Genomic DNA, 26,260 nt, shown 5'->3' with positions numbered 1-26,260 from the left:
AGTGGTCTCAGGTATTCGGCTCACACCTGAATTATTTATTAAGGAACACCTGTCAATCACTTTAACAATGGGGCAAGCCACAGACTAAACTGGTTCACAGAATAGCTGCTTAGCGCAGAAAGACGCTACAGAAAGCATAACCATGAAGCAACTTGTGAAATAATGATCAGAAGTATTTTTATGAGAATCTCAATGAGTGTTCACAGGCTGGCCAGCATGGCTATTGCATTAGTCTAAGAGGGTAATATTGATTGTTAACTGAACTGAGCTGACCAGATCTAGTCTACAACCTTATTTATGGCTTTTGGAAGAAGCATATTTTTCTGACAAGTTAAGCACTGACGCCAGACGCTTAACTTTAGGAAGCACCTGGTAACGAACTTTAACTTTAAATCAAATGTAACAATATTTAACTGTAGTCCAAATCAAACAAACAATCAATAAATCGGTTAGCCAGTCAAGCTTTCTCTATCAGGCTGTCTGTCTCACTATCTATTTCTCTATTTAAAAATGAACATCATCAGTTTGTGGTGTGAGTATGGAATATAATTTTACTGAGGCTAATTTTATTTCATCATATATCTGTAATTAGGCTACATATTCAATAAAGCATATTCAATTGATCTATAAATCAATGTTTTCATTCCCTTTCCTTGTGCTCATCTTCATATAAGATCCTATTGCATTGTAACCCAGACTTCACGAATCAAGTTTCTACTCCTACTGCCATTCACTGCATCGATTAGTACAAGCTCTCCTAGTTTGATTGTAATGCCTAGTCTCGTGATCACAACATAGACCATCGCTAGTTCTATACGTTATGCCTTAGTTAGCAAGGATAGTTCTTCAGAGGGATGATCCAGCTGATAATGTTAGATAGAATTAGGTAAACATTAAATGATGGAAGTCGATCCAAACTGGTGATTTCTTCGGAAATGATTAACTCTGTTGGTGTCAACATGATACGAAGGTTTTAAAGAAACTGACAACCAAGGTAAAGTGGCAGACAGTCGGACAAACGATAACGGGCTTCGGAGTAGCTTCAAACATTCCGGTGAAATACAACGCTAACGTTAGGCCTGCTGTAGGGTCTTTGGGAAACATCATTTAACTAATACATGGCGGGTGGGGAAACCATGCTTAGTGCTCCGAGTGGTTGGGTATTTTAAGTGCTTATATTTGTTGTCTTTAGTGTGGAAGGGAAACTACCTTTTAAACAGTCTTGCTTAATATTAGCTGGCTAGCCAGATAGCAAATGAATTGGTTAGCAGACGACAGCTAACGTGAATGACTTAAATCCAATTGAGTAACGTTAGGCAAGCTTTTAATGTCACTCTAGCAAGCGTGTCCGTGTATGGTATTAACATTGGATAGTTGTATTGAATTTATGAATTATTTGTTTGTCTTCCTGTCGTCCAAAGGTAATTTAAATAAACATGTTATGGTTGTTATCGTACTTGCTTAGTTTAAACATTTTACAAGCATCACCGCCTAACTACCATCCCACGAACAGGCAGTTCTGATTAGCAAAGTAGATACATATTTATAGATATATGTGTGTTAAATGTGATTAAGTGAGTTCAAAAAACCCGCAGCGCTTACAGTAACGTAGATACGATTGCTGGCAGAAACGCGCCGTGCAAGATGTTATGAAAAGTTAGTTCTTAATCCAGCTAACAATAGCTCATAACGGTCATACGTCCCTTGTAGTCACATGATTTGGTTCTCTAAAGAATGAAAAGGATAACTGTTCTACGTTCTTATGGTTTCTCTATTCACCGCACCGTTATGGGTTGTAACGTTGGCCTGGTTGTCAAGATTATTTGCATTTTTATATCATCATGACGTGTTTCATTAAAAAACAGTCAGTTGGATTCACCAAACAGTAAGTGAAAGTGTTATTGTGTAGCCTATTTACTACAGCTGTTAATTTGTCTGTCTATAGAGTGACCTAGTGATAAGACAGACACACAGAAAGTGATGAATATTATTCTGCACTTGTTAATTTTAGTACTGTGATACCTGTGCGAGGTCTTATCAGTAAATGTCAACCATGATGAAGTATAACCTGACTCGAAGTTTTTTCAGCAGTGGCCATATTAACTTCACTAGTTCAACTCAACAAGTTCCATTCCTTTTAGGATGTGAAAACCTTCCTTTTTACATGAGGTTTGCTGATGCCAAATGTGATATTGTTTTTCTGTCGGATTAATATGAGACTGAATACTTAAAGATTGGGAGACTTATTGGCTGCCTGCCACCTGCTTCTATGGTTGTTTTCCATTTGTAAGGGTGTGAGTGAATGGAGTCATGTGCTTCCTTTGAGAGCACATGCATGCCTTTGAGTCTTAAGCTATTGCACAAAGTTCACACACCAAGTACTTCCTTTTAGTTCTCATCATCACTTTGAAAACAGAGCTGATATAGTTTCTTGCTGTATTCTTTGATCTTAGAATGAAATGACTGAGCAAATCATAAAATATGCCGCCTATGAAACATAAAAGTAAACTAACCAGGAAGCTGGGGCTTTTGCAATGTTTGCATATTTCTGCTGCTTGTAGTGAAAGTCAGTTAAACCTGTAAATGCCAGAACTGTGTCTGCAACCCCCTTTATCAAGTCTTCTCCCTCTGGAAGAGTTGTTTGGTCCTGTCTGTGCTTTTAACAGCCTTCTTCCTCTCGTGACGATTTGTTTCCCTCGGTCGTAGGAGCAGCGACATGGCTGCTGACGACAGGTCCTCCTCATCATCCTCCACCCTTGACTGGGTGCCGGAGCCCCCACCCTCCCCGGTGCCGACCAGCCCGTCCCACCTGACGCACTTCAAGCCCCTGAGCCCCGAGCAGGAGGATCCTCCCCTGCGCTCGGCCTACAGCTCTTTTGTCAGCCTGTTTCGCTTCAGCAAGGGTAAGTGAGAGCAAGGCAGGACAGCAGACTTACAGCAGTAACGTAGAGCACTGCAGGGTTTTATGGGGAAGGCTGCTTCTTAATCTGGATTTTCTCTGCTTGCGGGCCTTTCTCTGCTTTATTTTCACAACCTTTGACCAACCTCATTGTGTGATAACACAGAATAGTGGTGAACTATAGGGTACAACTTTCACCGTTTTAAATATATTTTTCTGCACCTATTTGATTCTTTTGTGGCATATGTGTGCTAAAATATATATTCAGTATGTTTTTCACTGGTCTGATACATGCACATGCACACAATTAAGCTACTGAAGGCAAAAGGAACCCTCTCCTGCTAGTGTGAAAACCATCTGTCTTTCAATTGTTTTGCTACTCAGTTCTGCTGTTCCCACAAAACACTGTATGCTTAGAGGTGCTTCATGCGATTTTTAGCACAATTAAATCTTTCTCTCCAAGTGACAACTAATGCCGTATTTTATGTTGGGCTCCTTAAATGGCATCACATATGAATAAGCTATATTGTAAAACGAAACTGATAAAAACATAAAGTCTCTGTGGTCCTTTGGTCTGCTGAGTTTGGTAAGTAAATAACAGATAAATATGGGCAGGTCCCTTGATGAGTTTTTTTGATGAGTGTTGCATGTTTCCGGATGTGTGCTTGGAGAGCAGCCAGCAGTCTTATGAGATCATGTGATGGAGGAAAGGTTGGGCACAGGACTTGTGATTCCGTGTACAGTGTCAGGTCACCTGACTCTCAGACATGAATCTCATTGGTCAGTTGCATGTATGATCGTGCAGTTATGCTGGAACTGGTTGTCCTTTCCTTTATCCCTCACTCACTGTGATAATAGACACCCAGGGTGTAGCTTGGCGTGAGTTCAGCAGGGTTATGCAACATTCAGGTCATGACTTAAGTATGTCATACTCATGGGTGTCAAAACAAACAAAAATAAAACAAAAGCACACTTCATCATGTATCATGTTATTTTTCAGACATACACAAGTGTAACAATGACCATATACTGTATGTAGATAACCTGCTTGCCTGTCAAGTCTTTTGTGTGTTTGTGTTGAAGAGTGTTTAGCAGTGTAACTTAACCTGTTTTCCCTGGAGCACTTGGTGTGATGGGTAAAGAGGTAATGTTGTTTGTTTGTTTGTATTGCTGTGTGTTTAGATGATGGCCGCCCCCCAGCTGAGGTAGAGAAGTCTGGGTCGGCCTCACCTTCTCCCCAGGCGGAGCGGCGGAAGTGGTCCAGCCCTACACACTCCCTCCACAGCTCTGGCTCCCACAGGAAACAGCATCCAGACCTCATACGACGAACCTCCAGCGCCTCAGGTACAGAACACTCACACACACACACGCACGCACGCACGCACGCACGCACACACGCACACACGCACACACGCACACACGCAACAGTCCCTCATAAACTTATTTATACATGCAACATTCACACACTTATGCACAAGTGCAGAAATACGTAATGTAAAATACATAACTAAGGCCTAACAGCCTTAACTGTAGAACTTAGGGTACATACTCCAGCCATGGCGTCCAACATAACATAGTCAAACCCAAATACATGCATTTTAACATCATGAGGTTACATACAAACAAACATACATACATACACACACACACACACACACACACACACGCACGCATACACCATACACGCAGTTCATTCAAAGGTTGTCTATGAGAGATATTTGACTAAATAGATTGACTTTGTAGCATTCTGACTGTATAAATAAAATCCATGTTGAATTCTCTGCATTCTAAGTTTAAGAAGCAGCTCTCTGATATGACAGGAGTTTGATGGGATTGTTAAGTGTCCCTCATCTCACAAATCACAATTTGAAGCCCAGTGGAGCTACCTGGTGATAAGGGTCTGATCTAGGGTTAGAGACTGACAAGAGAAAAATGAATACAAAGGCTTGGATTGGTGATTGACCAGAAGCCAATACAGTGGGCCTTTGATCACCAGTATTCTGTCAGGTACTCACCAGGAGGATTATCCACAGTAGCTTCACCAGTCAGGTTAAAATTGGTCAGGTAGGCGTCGGAGATGAGGTTAAGGGCGTCTAGTAAGGGTCCAGAACAGGCCCCTGTCGGACTTCAGAGAGCAGGATAGAGGAGCCGACGGAGAGAATTGCTCAGCTTGAGACATGTACAGAGAACTACATAGACCTGGGGACTAATCCAGCCAGGGTACCTACATAGACCTGGGACCTAACCCCAGCCAGGTTGAGCATGTGTGAGTCACTCAGCTTTGTGTGGTTTTTGCCCTTGGAAACGGAATGGTTACTTGATGTGTTTCATTATTGAGTTGAACTAGGACCAGTATGACCGAGAACTACCTTACTTCCGTTTAGGAAGCATAAACAATGAGCAGTCTGTCTCATGTGCTAAAGATGGTGCTCATAATCTTTTTTTTGTTTTTTTTCTTCGTTTATGGCAGTGGATTGGGAAGGTGAGCTTCAGTCATCTTACTCATGGGACTTTCTGTGTGTGGGGGTTTGCAGTGATGACCTACGTGAATCATTATGTTTTAACAACTAAGTTTGTGTGTGTGTGTGTGTGTGTGTGTATGTGCCATAACCTGAGTGATGCTGTATGTGTGTGTGTGTGTGTACACACGCCTGTTCACATGTCTATGCACGTCTCACCTCCTTGCCATTAAGAACAACATGGAATGCCAAAAGATATTCTTCACAGTTTGATTTTTATGTCTTTATCATTTGTTTTTATGTTACCTGATATTTTACTTGCATTATTTATACTGAGATGCAAACACTGGGTTAGGGCATGCTGTTATGAAAAAAAAGCCTGTTATGCAGTGGGTGTTCACAATCATTCAGCATAACACAATCTACAGCTGCCTAGAAAAAATGGAGCTGGTTATGGTAGTAGGACTTGTGACTGGCTTACTACAGTGCTTGTAAGGGTGGTTTGGTTCAGGCCATGTCACATATGTGCTGGCCACTGACCTGCATGGATTACTGTGTGAGCCCTTTGAGAAAGGCATGATGTCTCTAACATCTGTTGGTGGTTGTGATGGTTGACACTCGTGTGTGTGTGTGTGTGTGTGTGTGTGTGTGTGTGTGTGTGTGTGTGTGTGTGTGTGTGTGTGTGTGTGTGTGTGTGTGTGTGTGTGTGTGTGTGTGTTTCTCTCTATCTTTCTCTCTCTCTCTCTCTCCTTTCTTTCTCTCTTTTCTTTCTCTCTCTCTTTTTCTCTCTCTGTGTGTGTGTGTGTGTGTGTGTGTGTGTGTGTGTGTGTGTGTGTGTGTGTGTATATATATAGAGGGAAGGCGTAAATCAGAGACCCCTTTGGGGACCCATGATCCGCGCACAGCCGTGCAGTTACGCACAGCCCTGAAGAGACTGAAGGAGATCATGGAGGGGAAGAGCCAGGTAACTCCCTGGACACAGACACCACTTCCATCCCATCTGTATAGAAAAAGCATCAGTACCAGACATTAGCACCCCTCTCAGCTTGCTCATCTTAATCAGCTGCATAGATTCCTCCCAGCTAACATAATCTTAACCACTTTAAACGTATCCACTGTGTATTCTTCTCCATGGCTCAATACTGCCCCAACACCACCAGAGGAACTCATCCATGATGTTAGTTTAAAAGACAGATTTGTTGTCTCAATCATTCATAATTTTCCGCTGAAGGAAGAGAGAGATTGAACTGAGAAGGAAGTGAGCATGCATGCTGTTGTAGATATGACCTTTATCCTTCCTCATTTTAAGTAGATTAAATAATTGATGCAGTAATAGGAAAGCATCAGCTTGCTCAAATCTCATCAGCTCTGTTGAGTGGTCACTTTTAGGTGTCTTCCTTGCATGATCATGCTCTCAGTGTCACCAAAGCACATCCTGTGCTTCCTGTTAAGTAGATTATCTGAGAAGGGTGCTCTGTGTGTGTGTGTGTGTGTGTGTGTGTGTGTGTGTGTGTGTGTGTGTGTGTGTGTGTGTGTGTGTGTGTGTGTGTGTGTCACACGCGCTGCAGGACAGTGACCTGAAGCAGTACTGGATGCCGGACAGCCAGTGTAAGGAGTGCTACGACTGCAACGAGAAGTTCACCACCTTCCGCCGCCGCCACCACTGCCGCCTGTGTGGACAGATCTTCTGCAGCCGCTGCTGCAATCAGGAAATCCCCGGCAAGTTCATGGGATACACGGGTGAGTGTTTGCACGCAGGGAGATGGGCTGAGGCATGTGGGGTGGTTGGCATGTGCCTCGGCACACCTACCACCACCCCTGCCCAATCTCCCACCAGTTTGACCTCCATGACCTTCGACCCCTGTTATCTTCCTGATGCTGGAAGAAATTCTTCCCTCCCACCCAAGAGATGCTGTAAACCTGCGTGAGCCTCCTTAAGGGGCACAGGGGATATAAAGCGTATCTAAGACCAGGCAGAGTGAAACAGGGGCCTGTAGAGCTCAAGAAACGGCCGCTACCCATGGGTACTGAAACAGAGAAGTAAGAACACCCCCTGCATGGTGTACGTTTGAGTTTTGCGTGCGAGTTGCTGTTGAGTAAGACTAACGTGTGGGGAAATTCTGAGGACATTTTTTGTGTGCGGTCTTTGCCTGCTCTGACAGCAGCCTTGCTTAACAAATGTGTTTTTGGTTTGGAGTGGTTTTGGGCTGAAAGGGTGTTGTTGATCGCCTCAGCTGAGAATTAAATTTGACATGCTCGAGCTACGGTCTAGACACGGACACTAGCGGCTCTTTCTGGCGCAAATTAACCTCAGGTTCTTTTAATAATCCATCTCAGTTTAGCAAACTCTGTAAATTACATAAACTGAATTTCAGTCTGTCACAGCTGTGTGGTGTGCAGTCTTGCCCTCTGAGTGCTAGACTGTTTATCATGAATCTAATTACTGTAAAAATGCGAAACGAAGTTGAACAGTCGCTTCACATCAAAGTTGCATACTTGAAGGTGCTTAAAATATATGTACCTTTGATGTCTCACAAACGTATGAATGTAAAACATGTAAGAACAGTATATCCAGTATGTCAACTGTAGGAAAGGTGATGTGAAATAGGACTTGTATGCCAAATTGTGCATGTGCCTGGTTTGCTCTTCTGAAATATACAGAAAAGAGTCCCGAGCTACTCATTAAGTGGTAAGGCGCCCTCACAAGATAATCACAGTCTGTCTCTTTGCAGTTTGATTCTGCCAAAAGTGTGCAATGTGACTTCTGTTGCTGTGATTGCTAGATAACAATCCGTTTTTTTTGCTGGTCTGACTTCCTCTCTCTCTCTCTCTCTCTCTCTCTCTCTCGCTCTCTCTCTCTCTGGTCTCTGTGCCTTGTCTTTGGTGTGTGTTTGTATGTAGGTGACCTGCGCGCCTGCACGTACTGCCGTAAGATTGCTCTGAGCTATGCGCACTCAGCTGACTCGGGCTCCATCGGCGAGGACCTGAGCGCCCTGTCGGACTCGTCGTGCTCCGTGTGCCAACTGGAGCCCAGTGAGCCACGGACGCCTGTTGGGGGCCGCAAGGCCAGCCGCAACATCTTCCTGGAGGAGGACCTCACCTGGCAGAGGTAAAGCTGAGAGCCGGGACTACCCGGAGGATTTAAATGTCTCTGTCATTCAGTCATTCTGTCATTCAGTGGTGTCTTCTGCCCCTTGGCAGGGGTGTCTTCTGCCCCTTGGCAGTGGTGTCTTCTGCCCCTTGACAGTGGTGTCTTCTGCCCCTTGGCAGTGGTTTCTTCATTTGCCCCTTGGCAGTGGTTTCTTCATTTGCCCCTTGGCAGTGGTGTCTTCTGCCCCTTGGCAGTGGTGTCTTCTGCCCCTTGGCAGTGGTTTCTTCATTTGCCCCTTGGCAGTGGTTTCTTCATTTGCCCCTTGGCAGTGGTGTCTTCTGCCCCTTGGCAGTGGTGTCTTCATTTTCCCCATCTCACCAACCAACTTCCTCCCTGGTGACACCAGGGTCAGCCACATTCACTCTGCTTCCCAAACCCTCTCACATCTCTGTCCCAAATCTCTCACATCTCCTTCTGAACACACTGGCTGATTTCTGAATAGACCGTCTACTCTACTAGCGTTAAGCCCCTTCAAATGTTATCATAAAACTTTAATTATGTAGCACCTTTCAAGCATGTTCACAGGATGCTTTCCACAACATGTTTACAGCAACAGCACACAGGCCAACACAAATACAAAGAGCACAGCCAGACAAGCAGAGGAGAAAACAACACAAATAGATCAACTAAACATAAAATAATTAAAAGAGGTAAAACAAGTACCTAAAAGTAAAATAAAAAAAATTATATGAAGAGACAATTAAGTTATGAACAGAGTATAGTAAGAAGAAAGCATAAAATAATCTGTGTGTGTAACATCAATTATGTAAAAAAAAAAAATGTTTAAGACCAAGCTGGGTTCTGAAATGTGTTTTTAAAATTCAATGGGTCTGTGCAGATTTCATATTGTGAGGGAGGTTGTTCCAGAGTCCAGGTGCCCTTACTGAAAAGAGTCTTTCACTTTTAGTGTTGTCGTCTGGACTCTGGAGCAGCCAGCAGCCCTTGTTCAGAGAAAGGTCCCTGGTCTTGCAGGGACATGAGGTCTGAGAAGAGCTTCGGTGTGTTTAGTTGCTAGACCATGTATTGCTTTAGAAGTAAAGAAGTCAAATCTTAAAATTAATTCTTGAAGACACAGGTAACCAGTGAAGTGAGGCAAGGACAAGGTTGATATGACGGGTCTTTTTTGATTTGGTAACAATTATGGCAGCTATGTGATGTATTGACTGGAGCTTCGTAATTGCTTGGTTATCAGATGAAGAAAACAGTGCATTGCAGTAGATATCAACGCATGAATCATTTTCTCTGTGTTCAAAGATATCTCCAAATTTTATTTAACAACAATCAAAATAACAAATACATTCTTATTGATGATTAACAGAAGGATTTTACAGAGTTGCTCAATCACAGAAGCGTGACTAAGTGTTGAAATTTCACACTTCCCTGGAGCTGCTTCCCTAGAGGCACCATTGTGTTTATCATGTTCTGTGTGTGTTTTCTCTGTGGTGAGGCCAGTTTTAGCTTCTACTTGAATCAGTTTCAATTTTGTGGGTGAAAAGCTGTTCCTATTATTTTCTCCTCTGTTTCCTCTTCTCCCCTCCCATTCTAGCCTGATGACTGTCCTAGGATGATAAGCATGTGGTTCAGACTGTAGTGCCTGATGAAATGCTTCAGAAATGAAATTGTGCCTAAAATGAAGTGCATCTCTTTGTTTGACTGCAGTTGACTGGATTGGTGCCATACACCTAGAGACTGTGTCTATGGGACCTTCATTTAATCTAATTTAAGTTATTGCATAAAAATGTTTTAAAAAACTAAAACAGAACAATAATATTCTTTATTTGAATGTAGCTACATGAGGAGATTCTGTCTAAGCTCAATCAAACTAGTTGTTTCTTCCAGACATATTGCATTTCATTTAATTTGTTTTAAAGTGCATGCTTGCCATCATTGGTTAAGATAAATTGCCCACCAAAATAGACATGCTGTATTTCCCCTGTGTAGAAGGCACTTTACTTCCCTGAATTATCTCTCGGCCAATCAATGTTCCCTCCTGCTCTGAACTTGGAAGACCTGTCTCAAAGAACATCTTTTTTTCCCCCTCTCTCTCCTCGCATAGAAAAACTCCCATTGGGATGAGAAAGAAGTGAGTGTGTGCGTCTTTGTTTCTGAAAACCATTCTGCCTGACCTGTAGAAATGTAGTTGTGAAAACCTTTGTGGCTGTTTTTTTATCATTGTGATCCCATGCATGCAATGTTTAATTTTGTTAGAATGTAGTCTAGAAAGACTTATTGCATGTTGTGTGTGTGCATGTGGGTGTGTGCATCTGGGTACATGATGGTATGCTCTTGTGTGATTTCTATCTGATGTTCATGGATGTGTGTGTGTGTATAAAGCTGAATACTCGTGTGTGTGTGTGCGTGTGTGTGTGTGTGTGTGTGTGTGTGTGTGTGTGTGTGTGGTGTGTGTGGTGTGTTTGTGTGTTAGTTTGATCCATCAGGAGCCCCAGGGCAGTGGGCTGAGCTCCAGGCTGACGGCAGTGCAAGAGGACGCGGGCAAGTCTCCTGCCAGGAAGAGGTGTGTGTCCCCATTTGCTATTGATGCACGCCGCCGCCATGTGGTCAGGTGATTCATGCCTGTAGTGTTTGGCCAGACTGTGTGTGTGTTTGTGAGTTAACTTTGGTGTGATGCTTTGTCATGGCCAGGTCAGCCAGTGTGACCAACCTCTCTCTGGACCGCTCAAGCTCCTGCCACGACAGCTCTGTCAGTCCCCAGACCAGCCGCGCCATGCCCAAGCCTGACCTTGGCGAGGAGGAGAGGAAGATACTCCTGGTACTTCTGCCTGTCTGTCTCTGTCTCTTTGTCTCTCTCTGTGATTCTATCTTTCTCAGTCAGGCTCTATTTCCTTTTTCTTTCCACGTCACTCTCAATGGGTCTTGCATCTATATTTCTGCTGTTTATCTTTGTTGATCTTCCTTTTCTCTCTTCCCTCCATATCTATCTCTCTCTCTCTCTCTCTCTCTCTCTCTCTCTCTCTCTCTCTCTTTATCTTCTTTCTCTTTTTGTCTGTCATTTGTCTCTGTATGTCTCTGTTGAGGTGTCCTTATGCCACACCTCTCTGTCACAGTTGGTGTCTGTGTGTCTTTTATAGTTCTCCTTGTCCCTTTTACTGGGCTTTTATTATGCAAGGTATGTTTTATCATTTTCCACGGACTAGTTCACTTGCTCACAGGCACATGAGTATACCAAAATCACAAAAAGCAATAAAGAGTCTGTCAATGATTAGTAATGGATCGTTGAAAGTTACTAGCGCCATGAATTCTGTTTCATCACAGAGTAGGGCAGACGTAAATAAAAAGTGGTTTGACCTGAAATTGGAGTTGAAGAGAAGAATGATGAGGGTAAGATGGCATGACGTCTGGTTGCGACGATTTTGTCCATTTAATGCTAGCCTAATTTAGTGTGTGTGTTGGGTCTCCTTTACTCCTCTTTGGGAACCTTTTGGTAATCTGCTATCGCACATACAATGTTTGTGCAAATCACACAACCAAAGCTTGCAAATAATTTTCTGCATGCTATAATTATCTATCATAGCATTTAAGTAGGTTCTATCAATCTGCCTGTCTGGGAACCTATCCGGGAGAACATGTTTTAATGCATCAATGTTTTTCCTCCAATAGTGTACAATCTGTGTGCACTGCCTGTTGCATTTTCTTTGAGTGCGCCTTTCTCTCACTACACACACTAACCCACATGTTCATGCTCACTGAGTGTCTAACACATATTATTGGTGGGGGAAAAACCATCTTGGGATGACTTGCCGTCTCCTCGTTGATCTTGTAGTAGGTCATGTAACATAACCAGTCAGTGGCTTCTCTCGTAAAGGGAGTTTTGTTTGACCACACAGGACTCGTCACAGCTCAAAGACCTCTGGAAGAAGATCTGCCACAACAGCACAGGCATGGAGTTCCAGGACCACCGCTACTGGCTGCGCACCTACCCCAACTGCATTGTGGGAAAGGAACTGGTCAACTGGCTCCTGCGGAATGGAACTATTTCAACCAGGTCGGATACATGGACACATATTGCGTATTAGCCCCATTTAACTGAACTGAACTCTCATGACATTTTTACGTTCATTGTCATGTTTTGTGAAATTCCTGGAATTTAAGATGGATAAATTAAGACTATACAGAAGTCCTGGAAACTCTTCATTCTCCCCCCTGAATTTGTCTGTCTTAAGTAACTGTCACAGGACAAGTTACTGAGAAATGTACCTGAACACAGTGTCTGTCATTGGTCTCATGTGGGCTACATAACTATAAATCAAACCTAACTTAAACATAGAAACAACAGAATATCTGTGCATTTCCTCCAACCCCTCCAGAGCCCAGGCCATAGCTATTGGACAGGCCTTAGTGGACGGGCGCTGGCTGGACTGCGTTACTCACCACGATCAGATCTTCCGCGACGAGTACGCTCTCTACCGCCCCCTGCAGGTGAGTCACGACACACCCCCTGAAACTGTTACAAGATGTCAATATCACTTTCTCTATTTTTTTCAGTCAGTTTTCTGATTCTCAGTGGAGATTTCTATTGATGGCTTTGCCTTGGTCCTCAGAACACGGAGTTCTCAGAGACGCCCTCCCCAGACAGTGACAGTGTGAACTCTCTGGAGGGCCACTCAGAGCCGTCCTGGTTTAAGGACATCAAGTTTGACGACAGCGACACAGAGCAGCTGGCTGATGAGAATGACTACACAACGCCCGGTGAGTGTTGCGGCATCTGCCAAGCCTTTCATTGTTCAGTGTTGTGGTGATATCTTTTAAAGTGGTGAATTTTTTAACAGGTCAACAGGTTTTTTTTATGCACATCCTTAAATACTTCTTGAAGGTTAACTAAAGTGAATAGCTTTATTGTATATTATAATTCATACTGGATGTAATCCTGAAAGCAAGTGCAAGTTACATATCCTGTAGACCCAATGTGTGCACATCCATTATATTACATACTTAAGTCTTACCTTAAAGGGAAGTCATATCCTCAGACTATGATCATCACAACCCTGACGAGGACTTTAAAAACACATCAGGACGTCTGTTTGTCTAACCCTAACCCTAGCAGTGTTGTGATGATAAAGGAAAAAGCCTGAACTAGTTGTGGGTGTCTCGATTTCTCCGTACCTGTGTCACCAACACTGCCACACAAGAACGAATAGAGAGAACCATCACGTTTTACATTCATGGCCCTTTCCCTCTGTCTGTCGCTCTTTCAGGTTCTTCAAGCCCCAGTAAGAGAACATCAGTGAGCAGTTTTCAGTCTGCAGTGGACAGCGACTCCATCAGTCTCAACATGGAGCAGGACAACGTCAACTTCCACATCAAGAAGCCATCCAAGTACCCCCACGTGCCGCCCCCCGCAGACAAAAGTGCGTGAGCCTTAGCTTCCTTGTCACTGCACATAGCATGCTTCACCTGGAAGACAGGAGATATTTTTGGAATGCAAACCTGGCCTTATGAAATGTCAATACAATACATTGCTTAACAATTACTATGTTGTTATTGTGATAATCATTTATTATTTTCTTAAAAGGTGTAGATTATATCTATAAAACCTGATTTGTGATTGTTACATGTTAATTTTTCTCACAGCCGAGGTCCTAGTCTCTGAGGATGGTCAGAACATTTGCATAAGTGACGCCTTCATCAAAGGTAAGACTCCTGTAGACATTTCGGAAATGAAGTAGCCTTAAGGAATGGCTACTGGCCAGTCGGATGTCTTACCATTGGTCTCTCCCCTGTAGAATCTCTGTTTAATCGCCGTGTGGAAGAGAAGGCCAAGGAGATGCTGTTCACTCCACTGGGGTGGCACCACAGCTCCCTGGACCAGCTCAGGGAGGAGAACGGGGAGAAGAAGGCCATGGAGAGGCTGCTGTAAGTTAACATGGAACACTGACAAAATGCAGTTTGCAAAGTAATAATGGAGACATCTACAGGCTATTGTAGACATGGTTGTTGACGTACTCGGTTCCTAAAATGATGTGTGCGTACTAGGGGTGGGAATCTCTTGGCACCTCACGATTCGATTCAAAATCGATTCAGAGGTCAACGATTCGATTTTAAATCGATTATCGATTTTAAATCGATTTTGTAATTAAAACACATCCATTTTATGTTGACATGCAAGCTGCATAGACTATTGCATTGCTCATAGAAAGTCAAAATTGTGACCATTAAAAGCTTTTTCTCTAATAAAGCAAATAGAGAAGGGAATTCATCTGTTGATTTTCTTTAATTATCAAACACAAAGTAGGAAGTGATTTTAGACTCTGAGTTGCAAACTCAAATGATTCAATAGTCGAAATGCATCGATAATCGTTTTATCGGTTTCAAATTGATAATCGATAATCAATCGATAATTGCATTTCAACATAAAATGGATGTGTAAAAAAAACGATTATCAATTCTAAACCGATAAAAAATTCAAGTTTGCTACTCAGAGTCTTTGCTACACTTCCTACTTTGTGTTTGATAATTAAAGAAAATCAACAGATGAATTACCTTCTCTATTTTTTATTAGAGAAAAAGCTTTTCCTTGTCACAATTTTGACTTTCTATGAATAATCCAATAATCGATGCAGCTTGCATTTCAACATAAAATGGATGTGTAAAAAAAATTACAAAATCGATTATGAACTTTCCTGAATCGAGAGAGAATCGAGAAAAATCGAATTATCGATTTTTTTCCCCCCACCCCTAGTGCGTACCCATAATTGTGGATGAATGTTGTTTTGGTTGTTGACTATCGAATTATGTTTATTGATACTGCAGTGCTTAGTGAAGAAGTTTGAAGACGTAGATGAATAAGACCATTTCATATCGATGTACAGGATTGTTTTTTATATATATATATGTTAATGATGTGAATGTACCTGTGTGTGTTTTCTCTCCAGCTCTGCCAACCACAGCCACATGATGGCGCTGCTCCAGCAGCTGTTGTACAGCGAGTCCCTGTCGCTGTCCTGGAGAGACATCATCGTGCCTGTGGTTCGGCAGGTGGTGCAGACGGTGCGTCCCGACGTGCGTAGCTGTGACGACGACATGGACATCCGTCAGCTGGTTCACATAAAGAAGGTAAGACTCCCAAGAGCTGCAAGTCATCCTCCAAAATCCCTCTGGTATTTTAATATCTGATTTTAAGGTCGTTTGGTGCTGGTCTCACATTCTTTCTCTTTCTCCAGGTTTCAGGGGGGAAGAAGTTTGATTCGACTGTGGTTAATGGCTTTGTGTGTACGAAGAATATTGCGCACAAGAAGGTACGACAAGATTATTTGGAAACACTGCTTCCCTGCATTGACCCGTTGAAAAATTGTAAGGTGTTGATTATGTCTTTCTGTTTGCTTTTGTGTGTGTAGATGAACTCCTATATCAAAAACCCCAAGATCTTGCTGCTGAAGTGTTCGATTGAATACCTGTACAGAGAAGAAACTAAATTTACCAGCATTGATCCGATTGTTTTACAGGTGAGTATCATCCACAAGCGATAGCCATAGCTCTGCGGGTAGAGAAGGTTCTGCACACAGAATCCCACACCAAGATGATTGGTTCATTTCCTGCAGATTATACACATACAGAGATCATTTAAACCCTCCCCCCCCCATATTATAAACTGAATTAATATGAACTGAACACTGCCCCAAGTTATAACCCTCAGATTGTCAGCAGCCCATGGCTTGTGACCTTCATCCAGTTTTGGTGTGAATGGGAACATTTTGGTAAACTCTACTTTGCCCTAATCAGGAGCGCGAGTTCCTAAAGAACTATGTACAGCGTATTGTGGATGTGCGGCCCAATCTGGTGCTGGTGGAGAAGACGGTGTCTCGCATTGCCCAGGACATGCTGCTGGAGCACGGGATCACCCTGGTGATCAACATGAAACCTGTAAGCAGTGCCTCTTTTCTCTGTGCTATCCTTAAAGAGCCTTAGAGAGCCTCAAACGAGCTAATATCTTTAACACACAACTACCCCGTCTTTAGATAGCTATGCTAAAGATACGCACTGTAATGAAGCTCTGAAATTTAGAATTTCACGAAATACATGACATTTTGAAAAGATAGAAATTGAAATTGAATTGAAAGGAAATTGATCACCTCCACAGCAAGTGCTGGACCGAGTAAGCCGCATGACGCAGGCCGACCTGGTCATGTCCATGGACCAGCTGCTCACCAAGCCTCGCCTCGGCACCTGCCACAAGTTCTACATGCACTCCTTCCAACTCGCCAACAGTACGTCTGCTCCTCTGATGGAATATACAGGCTTTATCTACATTTTATGTTTTGATTTATTTTTTCTATGTACCTATAATATATATTTCCTCTACATCCTTGTTTTTTTAATGATTTTTTTTTTAAGGAAAATCTTTCACTTTGTTTTGGTTGTAAAATAGATATAGCTTATAATAATAATATGAAGGAGAAAAAACAGCAGTTTTTATTGTTACACCAGGTTTTATTGCTCTTAGCTTAATTGTTCTCTCCCTTGTACGTCGCTTTGGGCAAAAGCGTCTGCTAAATGACTAAATGTAAATGTAATCCGTGTCATTTCCCCGCCGTCCTGCATCAGGCGAGCTGAAGACCCTGATGTTCTTCGAGGGCTGCCCTCCTCAGCTGGGCTGCACCATTAAGCTGCGTGGCGCTTCCGAGTACGAGCTGGCCCGCGTGAAGGACATCATCCGCTTGATGATCTGCGTGGCCTACCACTCGCAGCTGGAGATCTCTTTCCTTATGGATGAGTTTGCCATGCCCCCCAGTCTTGCCAAGAGCGCCTCCTTCCCCTGCCTGCTGGAGAGTGCCACGGTAGAAGAGGAGGAGGAGGAAGATGAGGAGGAGGAGGAGGAAGAAGCTCACGAAGAGACAGTTCTCAGAAATGGTTCTGTGGGTGAGCAGAGTGATATTTCCCAGGGCACTGATAGTGAGGTGTTGCCTCAGGAGAGTGGAAACTCCCACTCCATTGTGAAGTCCATGTCTGAATCATCTGGTAAGGACCAGGAGAGCCCCTGGGCGGATGGGAACAACACTATTGCCTCCATTTCGGACAGCGATGGCACCGACTCGGGCTGTAAGACCTCCACACCACTGTCATTCTCATCCGCCCTCCCTGTGGCGCCTCCTTTCCTCATCTCTGACCTGGAGGAGATGGCCGATGAGGAGGGGCGGCCCAGCCCGATGGAAGAGGTCTCCGACGGGACGAAGGACAGCACCCTGGACAGCGCCGGCAGCGGGGGACAAGGCTCGGACACGACTCCTCAGCCGACTCGTCTGTTCTGTGACCCGCTGCAGGACGACACAGGGCTGTTTGTCACCGAGCAGGTGACCTCGTCCGACGACCGGCTCAAGTCGCTGTCTGCATGCTTCCGGCAGGAGCTGAAGGACATCATCCTGTGCATCTCACCCTTCGTTACCTTCCGCGAGCCCTTCCTGCTCACGGCGGCTGGCCTGCGCTGCCCGAGCCGCGACTACTTCCCTGAGCACGTCTACCTCTCCCCCCTCCTCAACAAGGACTTCAAGGAGCTGGACGGACGCCGCAAGAGGCAGCTGCTAAAGGAGTCCGGGGCTGCGGCAGGAACGGGGATGTCGGGGGCTTCGCTGGCCAATGGTGGCGGTGGGGCCGGGGGCCCACGGCCTATCCAGGTCCTACCCTCGCACCCGCTCACCAGCACCCGCATCGCCGAGCAGGTGAACTGCAGCCAGGAGCTGGCCCGCATGCTGGCCGACTATCGGGCGCAGGGGGGCCGCATCCGCCAGAGGGAGGACCCCTTCTCCAACCCCCAGCAGACGAGGGAAGCGCATCCCACCAGAGCGCCCGTCAAGGCTGACAGCGAGGACGAGAAATCCGGGCACAGTGACATCACCTTGGCCACGAAGGTGAGGGAGACCACTTGGTCTTAAACTGACTCAAACAAAGTGGGCTTCTGTGTGTAAAAATGGGTTCTACTTGTGCGTGTGGGTGTGCGTGTGTGTGCACGTGTGTGGCAATAGTGACATGTTGTAGTAATAGGAGAAAGTTGATCAGAAATGCAAAAAAAATCCTGGTCTTAATAAGTTATACCCACAGCTAAGGTTCTCAGCAGATATTTACCTGCCCTAAGCTTTATTGCACTGGCGTCATGAACAGAAGACTGCTGTGTCATTTGGTCATCCTCTTATCCGTGTGTTCTGTAGCTGGACTGCCTGAACCCCATCAATCATCAGCGTTTGTGCGTGCTGTTCAGCAGCTCGTCAGCACAGTCCAGCAATTCCCCCAACCCCTGCGTCAGCCCCTGGTAAACCCCACAACTCACTTACAGTGCATTGGTACAATATGTAGTTATAATGACATAGTTTGCCTAACCTTGTGGAATTCACGTCGTGTTTTTATTCTCACAGGATTGTGACAATGGAGTTCTATGGAAAGAATGACTTGACTCTTGGTATCTTTTTGGAGCGATATTGTTTTAGGTAAAGCTATTGTCCACATGTTAACAAACTGTCTTTCTTAAGCTACTATGTTGCCGTGTACTTAAAAGAACAACGAATCATAATTATCCCTTCCGCTATGCTCCTGGTTTCCTCTGAATGAGACTGTCTCTCTCTCCGGGACACAGGCCTTCTTACCAGTGCCCCAGCATGTTCTGTGAAACTCCCATGGTGCACCATATCCGACGCTTTGTGCATGGCAACGGGTGTGTCCAGATCGTCCTCAAGGAGCTGGACTCCCCTGTGCCGGGCTACCAGCACACCATCCTCAACTACTCCTGGTGCCGCATCTGCAAACAGGTTACAACTACATGACACACAGGGATACTCTGGCTATTATTATATATGAAAATATATGTTAGGAATAAAACACAACAAATGAGAAGAGAAACATTTTGGCTTGTAGATGCTCATCTTAGGATCTCTCTCTCTTTCCCCCTCTCTTTCTTTCTTTCTTTCTTTCTCTCTCTTTCTCGCTCTCTCTTGCCCCCTCTCTTTCTCCCCCCCCCCCCCCCTCTTAAAAGGTCACGCCTGTAGTCCCACTCTCCAATGACTCCTGGTCCATGTCTTTTGCCAAATACTTGGAGCTGCGTTTCTATGGACACCAGTACACCCGCCGTGCCAACGCTGAGCCCTGTGGCCACTCCATCCATAAAGACTACCACCAGTACTTCTCCTACAATCAGATGGTGGCCTCCTTCAGGTAAGCCTTAGCCATATGGTTCCTAATGTTTCTTTCTGAACCATCTCTAGCTCCTCGATACTTTACAGCTTAGATAATTTGCACCAGTTTTGACTTGATGCTTGGTCTAAAGTGTGAGAGGGGGATTATTTGTGTAGTTCAGTTTTAGGCCTAATCCATTTCAGAAGTACTTTCCAAAGGTATGTATGTATATGCTCGTTTGAATTGAGGCCAAAGGTATTTCCTGATCTCTCTCTCGCTCTCTCTCGCATTCTCTTGCTCTCTCGCTCTCTTTCTCTCTCTCTCTTGCTCTCTCTCGCTCTCTCTCTCTCTCTCTCTCTCTCTCACACAGCTTCATACCAGTTCGCCTTCTGGAGATTTGCCTCCCCCCTCTTAAGATCATCATCAGGAACCAGGGCCCCTCTAAAGGTTGCATGCATCAGGACCTCAAGGACTTTTTACTGAAGTAAGACTCTCTCCAGCAGGTTCATCCATTAAATGAAAAATGTTCCGGTGGATCTTCATTCATGAGACATTTTTGGATTCTCTCTCCAGGGTATCTCAAGTGTATCTGGCCATAGATGACCGGCTCACCTCCCTGAAAACAGACACTTTCAGCAAGACACGAGAGGAGAAGATGGAGGATCTGTTTGCACAGAAAGATGCAAGTATCCCATACATTTTAATTTTACATTTAGCAGACGCTTTTATCCAAAGCGACTTACAAGGATGTATACACATTTTACAGTGATGGCACACTGCATATCAGGAGCAATTAGGGGTTCAGTGTCTTGCTCAAGGACACTTCGACATGGAATCGAACTAGCAACCTTCTGATTACTAAACGACTTCTCTACCTCCTGTACCACTGTCGCCCCTCCCCTCCATACCACATCCATTGTGAAAATGTTCATGAATGAGTAAGTCAGTAGATAACTTCTCCCCATTGGTTTATGTAGATGGAGGAGGCGGAGCTGCGGGGCTGGATTGAGAAGCTGCAGGCTCGGCTGCTGGCCACTGTGCTGGACTCTCCTCAGCAGCTGCAGGCCGTGCTCGAGTCAGTGGTGGTGAAGAAACAGAGCCTGTGTGAGACCCTGCAGTCTTGGAACAGCCGGTGAGGCCCACCACCCCACAACCGTCACACTGACCAGGACTAGTATTAGGATGCATCATAAAGACCACATGCAAATTGTGTAATATAGATCCATTTTTATTCAGTGCATCAGGCCTATTGGTTTTGAATGTAAGTAGGCTCTCTTAGGTAAGCCCTTTAAGGGTATGCTGGTGGTATATAATGAGCTGTCTCTTAGTTTGAGCCCTATAGGGGTACGCTGGTGGTATATAATGTCTTGTGTGTTTGTTTGAGCCCTTTAGAGGAACGCTGGTGGTATATAATGAGCTGTGTCTTAGATTGAGCCCTTCAGGAGTACGCTAGTGGTATATAATGTGTTGTGTGTTTTTTGTTTTAGTCCTTTAGGGGTACGCTGGTGGTATATAATGTGTTGTGTGTGTTTGTTTAAGCCCTTTAGGGGTACGCTGGTGGTATATAATGTGTTGTGTGTGTGTTTGAGCCCTTTAGGGGTACGCTGGTGGTATATAATGTGTTGTGTTGTGATTCTTTGTTTTAGACTGCAGGACCTGTTCCAGCAGGAGAAGGGAAGGAAGCGTCTGTCTGTCCCTCCCAGTCCAGGGAGACACAGGCAAACCGATGACAGCAAGGTCAGGGTCAAGGTCATGTTCCTTATGCTAGTGCTGTGGACTGTCTAACGACTGCTTATGCTGGTGATATGTTTGCTGTTGGTCAGGACAGTCCGTATGCTAGTGATGTGTTTGCTGTTGTTGGCTCCAGGCTGTCTGATTCAGTTTTTTTAAATTCACGACCTGCAGACATCAACAGATTTTTATCCTTGAATCATTCCTGATAAAAGTGGATTTGTCTAGATGTGACCTGGATTTATTGGTAATGTTGCAGCGGTGGAAGTCTTTAGCCAGTATTAACTGATTACTGTTTCTTTGTCCTCAGACGAGCGCACTAGGGGAGTCTTCCCCCCGTAACCCCTCCCCTATGGTCCAGAACGGAGAGAAGGGTGAGGGCATTGGCTGATCTACTGCAGAGCTATATCATGATTGGCTACCGGCTTTGCCCTGTGATTGACAGATGTGTTGTCTCTTCCAGAGGACCGTCACCTGAGCACCCTGCCCTCCAGCTCTGGCTCCTCCCTGCAGCTGCCCTCTCCCGGGGACAATGGCTCAGAGACCATCACCTCAGGTCCCTCTTTCGCAGACCAGGACTCTGTCAGCATCCCAGAAGGTAACCACACACGCTGTAGACACCCTCATACTCACCAGAGCACATACATACATACACACACACACACACACACACACACACACACACACACACACACACACACACACACACACACACACACACACACACACACACACACACACTGTGGAGACTCTTATGTGCAGACTCAGGCAGATAGGTTGTGTTTTTTGTGATCTGTGAAACTGTGTTCCTGTTTGACTCAGATGTGTTTGACGCACACCTGTTGGGCTCCAACGACAGCCAAGTGAAGGAGAAGTCCACCATGAAAACCATTCTGGCCAACCTGCTACCTGGCAACAGCTACAACCCCATCCCTTTCCCTTTGTGAGTATGGGCGCACCACACTTGTCTTTATTCTGCTTTTATATTATAAATAATACAATGTGACCTTCAGTCTGTAGCTTTTCAGCTAGTAGTGGCCTTCGGTTGGTATTTTCTCCAATGTGTCTGCTTATGAGCTGTAAAGACCAATCTTTACCTCTAAAAAGCTGTCCTCTGCCATTTAACACCAGTGACCCAGACAAGCACTACCTGATGTATGAGCATGAGCGCGTCCCTATCGCCGTGTGTGAGAGGGAGCCCAGCTCCATCATCGCCTTTGCCCTCAGGTAATCTCTCAGCACCCCTTACTCTCTGCTGTCCAGTCATCATTCTATTTGGATGTTTGTCTGACACCTGTCTCTGGCCCCCCCTAGCTGTAAGGAGTACAAGACAGCCCTGGAGGAGCTTTCGAAAAGCACAGCAAAGCCAGGCAGCGAGGACACAACTCAGACCAGCGGGTACACATTTCTATTAAGAAGCCCCGATAAGTCAAAGGTTCATTTAGCATTGTGGAGAGGACATATTACAGATTTGTATTCAGACATCTTCATTTTGTCAGTGTGCCGACATCTACTCATGTACACATGTAAACATCTGCTCTGCCAACTCCACTCTCCAGCTGCAGTCATGCTGAAACGCTGCAGGGGGAGCTTCCACCGCACAGCAGTGTCTGTTTCCATGAAAGTGTCCACTGAGGTCAGCATTTATACTCCTTCTTGAGCTTAAATACTGCTATGCTTTGATCTTTTTTGTCTGAAGTGCTGGAGAGAGCCGTGCAAAGAGCAGCCCTGCGAAGCCCAATGAGTCCGTCTCCTCCCAGATCGGACGCAGCACTGCAGAGGCCGACATCCTGAGTGAGTGAGCTAGCAGTACTGGCTACCATATTTAATTAAGAGTGTAGGGGTAGGAGGTAGTCTTTACAGTAAAGGCATTTGTCTTCAAGCCTTATGGCTGTATCAGAGAGGGAAAACATGCCCTTGATTTGGCATTGATTCCAAAGACACAAGGCTATAGTTTAATGAAAGTATCTTTGCCTCTTTCTGTCTGTCTGTGTTAACAGAAGATGTTGATATAGTAGACAAACACAAAAAGCAAGCAGGGAACCCTCACATTGAGCTCCGTAAGTACACACTTCTCTCGCATACTTAAGTCGTAATTAACCCCATGAAACCCAATTAATCTATGTGCGCTCTAATAGCAGTCCTCATTCATTTGTGCCTTTGTTCCACCGACCACAGAGTTCTCAGATGCCAACGCTAAGTTCTACTGCCGGATCTACTACGCTGAGGAGTTCCACAAGATGCGTGAGATTATCATGGAGAGCATGGAGGAGGACTTTGTGCGCTCACTGTCCCACTGTGTCAACTGGCAGGCCCGCGGCGGCAAGTCCGGAGCCGTCTTCTACGCCACTGAAGGTGGGGGACTCCAGCCTCTCTCTCTCTTCTGTATGCCTTCCAACCAGATTCACAATTAGGCGTAACATGGACAATTCTTCGTTCTGTGTGTTTATCGTCTTCTGCCAGTCAGAGCCGGGACTCCCTCGTGTCAGTACTGCTACACGTTTCTCACTGTAAAAACTGTAATATACCGTACATACATGTTTCTTGCTGTAATTTTAAGGGAGGTGGTTAAATTAAGTCAGCCATCATTGAGTCGTACGAGTTGTCTACATGACATTGTAGTTAATAACAGCTGACGTTGTTGTCTTCATTTTCTAGATGACCGCTTCATCCTGAAACAGATGCCCAGACTGGAGGTGCAGTCCTTCTTGGACTTTGCTCCTCACTACTTCACTTACATCTCGGGTGCTGCGCAGCAGAAGGTAAGACCATTCTTAATGGTGGTACTACCCATATAGCAACAACAAAGACTATCTTAGTGCCTTCTAAATGTAAATAACCCTACCAGACTGAATGTGAAAACTTTATAGTGTGACTAGTAACCTTAGAAGTCATTTTGTGAATATACAGTGGATGAATTGTATTAGGTCAGTCGGTTCTGTATTCTGCCATGGTGTAAGATGTGCCCCACTTTGCCTATCCGATGGAGTGAGTTAATCAAGCATATTCTCACCATCACTTCCATATAACTCCCATCATTCCCCATTACTTCCCTATAACTCCCATCATTCCCCATCACTTCCCTATAACTCCCATCATTCCCCATCACTTCCCTATAACTCCCATTATTCCCCATCACTCTCCTATAACTCCCATCATTCCCTATTACTTCCCTATAACTCCCATCATCCCCCATCACTTCCCTATAACTCCCTTCATTCCCTATAACTCCCATCATTCCCTATAACTCCCATCACTTCCCTATAACATCATTCCCCTATAACTCACATTATTCCCCTGTAACTCCCATTCCTTGCACCCTGTAGCGCCCCACTGCCCTGGCCAAGATTCTGGGTGTGTACCGCATCGGCTACAAGAACTCCCAAAACAACACGGAGAAGAAGCTGGACCTGCTGGTGATGGAGAACCTGTTCTACGGCCGCAAGATGGCGCAGGTGTTTGACCTGAAGGGATCGCTGCGGAACCGTAACGTGAAGACGGAGCAGGGCAAGGAGAGCTGCGAGGTGGTGCTGCTGGACGAGAACCTGCTCAAGCTGGTGCACGACAACCCGCTGTACATCCGCTCGCACTGCAAGGCCATCCTGCGCGCTGCCATCCACAGCGACGCCTACTTCCTCTCCAGCCACCTTATCATCGACTACTCTCTGCTGGTGGGCCGCGACGACGCCACCGACCAGCTTGTGGTGGGCATTATTGGTAAGGCACAGGTTAGAGCCACTGGTTAAAGGTGCTGTCCACAATTCTAATCCAGTACACTTTTTGTCGAATGCCGCAAATTGCTCCTTACTCCTTCGAATATACTTCATTCTGTGTGTGCGCTAAAAAAATAAACTTTTCCTGGCAGGAAAATTACGTAGTGGTTCAGATTGAGCAATACACAATTCCAGCCAATCAACATGTTGCTTCAGGAGCATGGATAGTGCAATACAGCAGTGTCTCCTTATTTGTTATAGGAATATCTAAAATATGTATTAAATCCACCTGCTTGATTGTGAATGAGGCCCATTGTGTTGTCACTCTTTGATCCTAATATATCAGTATTTTATCGTTCTTTTCTTAGATTACATTCGCACTTTCACCTGGGACAAGAAGTTGGAGATGGTAGTCAAGTCCACAGGCATCCTTGGTGGCCAAGGTACTGCATCTTCTCTTTCCTGTTTTCTACATTATTGTCTCATTATTCTACTATGTAACATGTCAACTGCCTATGAATGAGGTCCACCATCTTTGTCTTAATCGGACTGACATCACTTCCGTCTTGCAGGTAAAATGCCCACTGTGGTGTCCCCTGAGCTTTACCGTGCCCGCTTCTGTGAGGCCATGGACAAATACTTCCTCATGGTGCCAGACCACTGGTCTGGGCTCGGGGTGAACTGCTGAAGCAGGGAGAGGATGGGGGGGATGGGAAGAAAAGAGTGAGGGAGACCGAGGGGTGTAACGGCTCCCAAACCGCCGCCAACCCTTGAGACAGGAGTCCCCTGTGAGCACACTGGACCCCATGCAAACACGCTGCATCATGTCCAGCCCCCACACTTCAGCTCACAACTGCCAGTGCCTCAGTCACAGATGCCCAATGACGACAGGGGAGCCACAGACATATCTGGACCGTGTGGACCATTTAGTGGGTGAACAGACGCGCACACACACACACACACACACACACACACACAAGTATTTATGGGATCCTTGTGAGTTCTTCGTCAAATCGTGCTGGACCTTTAAGTCACTGATTGTGCCAAGACGAAGGTTGTTCGGCTTTCAAGAGGTTCCCTCACAATTGCACTGAAGACAGCTGTTGAACCGTTAGGCTGTAGTGTTGTGTTTTAATCTAATAACTATAAAGAACGCTGTAAGTTTTGTCATAAATGTAAAGAGATTATGTAA

The 26,260-nt window shown here is 45.0% G+C and overlaps 1 protein-coding gene across 6 annotated transcripts; it reads left to right on the top strand.

Annotated features, from left to right (window-relative positions):
- Positions 1-819: 819 nt before the first annotated feature.
- pikfyve (phosphoinositide kinase, FYVE finger containing) lies at positions 820-26,260 on the top strand. Of its 6 annotated transcripts, none has more exons than XM_080838516.1 (43): positions 820-994; positions 2,707-2,903; positions 4,082-4,243; positions 5,370-5,381; positions 6,213-6,322; positions 6,927-7,077; positions 8,260-8,467; positions 10,566-10,592; positions 10,935-11,024; positions 11,153-11,279; positions 11,783-11,848; positions 12,355-12,512; positions 12,835-12,946; positions 13,069-13,216; positions 13,723-13,875; positions 14,099-14,158; positions 14,251-14,380; positions 15,400-15,580; positions 15,688-15,762; positions 15,862-15,969; positions 16,247-16,387; positions 16,605-16,731; positions 17,069-18,369; positions 18,667-18,767; positions 18,871-18,942; positions 19,089-19,260; positions 19,485-19,663; positions 19,995-20,108; positions 20,198-20,306; positions 20,602-20,756; positions 21,271-21,361; positions 21,666-21,729; positions 21,819-21,953; positions 22,178-22,298; positions 22,487-22,582; positions 22,670-22,753; positions 23,055-23,149; positions 23,356-23,415; positions 23,534-23,710; positions 24,014-24,117; positions 24,682-25,072; positions 25,437-25,511; positions 25,641-26,260. In XM_080838516.1, exons 2-43 carry the CDS (start codon positions 2,717-2,719, stop codon positions 25,754-25,756), a joined length of 6,345 nt encoding a protein of 2,114 aa, XP_080694642.1. In that variant the 5' UTR covers positions 820-994; positions 2,707-2,716; the 3' UTR covers positions 25,757-26,260. The 6 variants fall into 6 exon arrangements, 5 of the variants coding, with proteins under 5 accessions (XP_080694642.1, XP_080694641.1, XP_080694644.1 ...); XM_080838515.1 differs by having other exon boundaries at positions 22,463-22,582; XM_080838518.1 differs by lacking the exon at positions 11,783-11,848.

The sequence above is a fragment of the Sprattus sprattus genome, assembly GCF_963457725.1.
Source record: "Sprattus sprattus genome assembly, chromosome: 5".
NCBI lineage: Eukaryota > Metazoa > Chordata > Actinopteri > Clupeiformes > Clupeidae > Sprattus > Sprattus sprattus.
This window is presented reverse-complemented; position numbering and strand designations above follow the sequence as displayed.

Coding starts and splice junctions, on each gene's coding strand:
- pikfyve (XM_080838515.1), top strand. CDS start 2,717: ATGGCTGCTGACGACAGGTCCTCCTCATCATCCTCCACCCTTGACTGG. Junction 19,664..19,994: donor CAGATGGTGGCCTCCTTCAG/GTAAGCCTTAGC, acceptor TCTCTCACACAG/CTTCATACCAGTTCGCCTTC. Junction 23,711..24,013: donor CGTCTTCTACGCCACTGAAG/GTGGGGGACTCC, acceptor TTCATTTTCTAG/ATGACCGCTTCATCCTGAAA.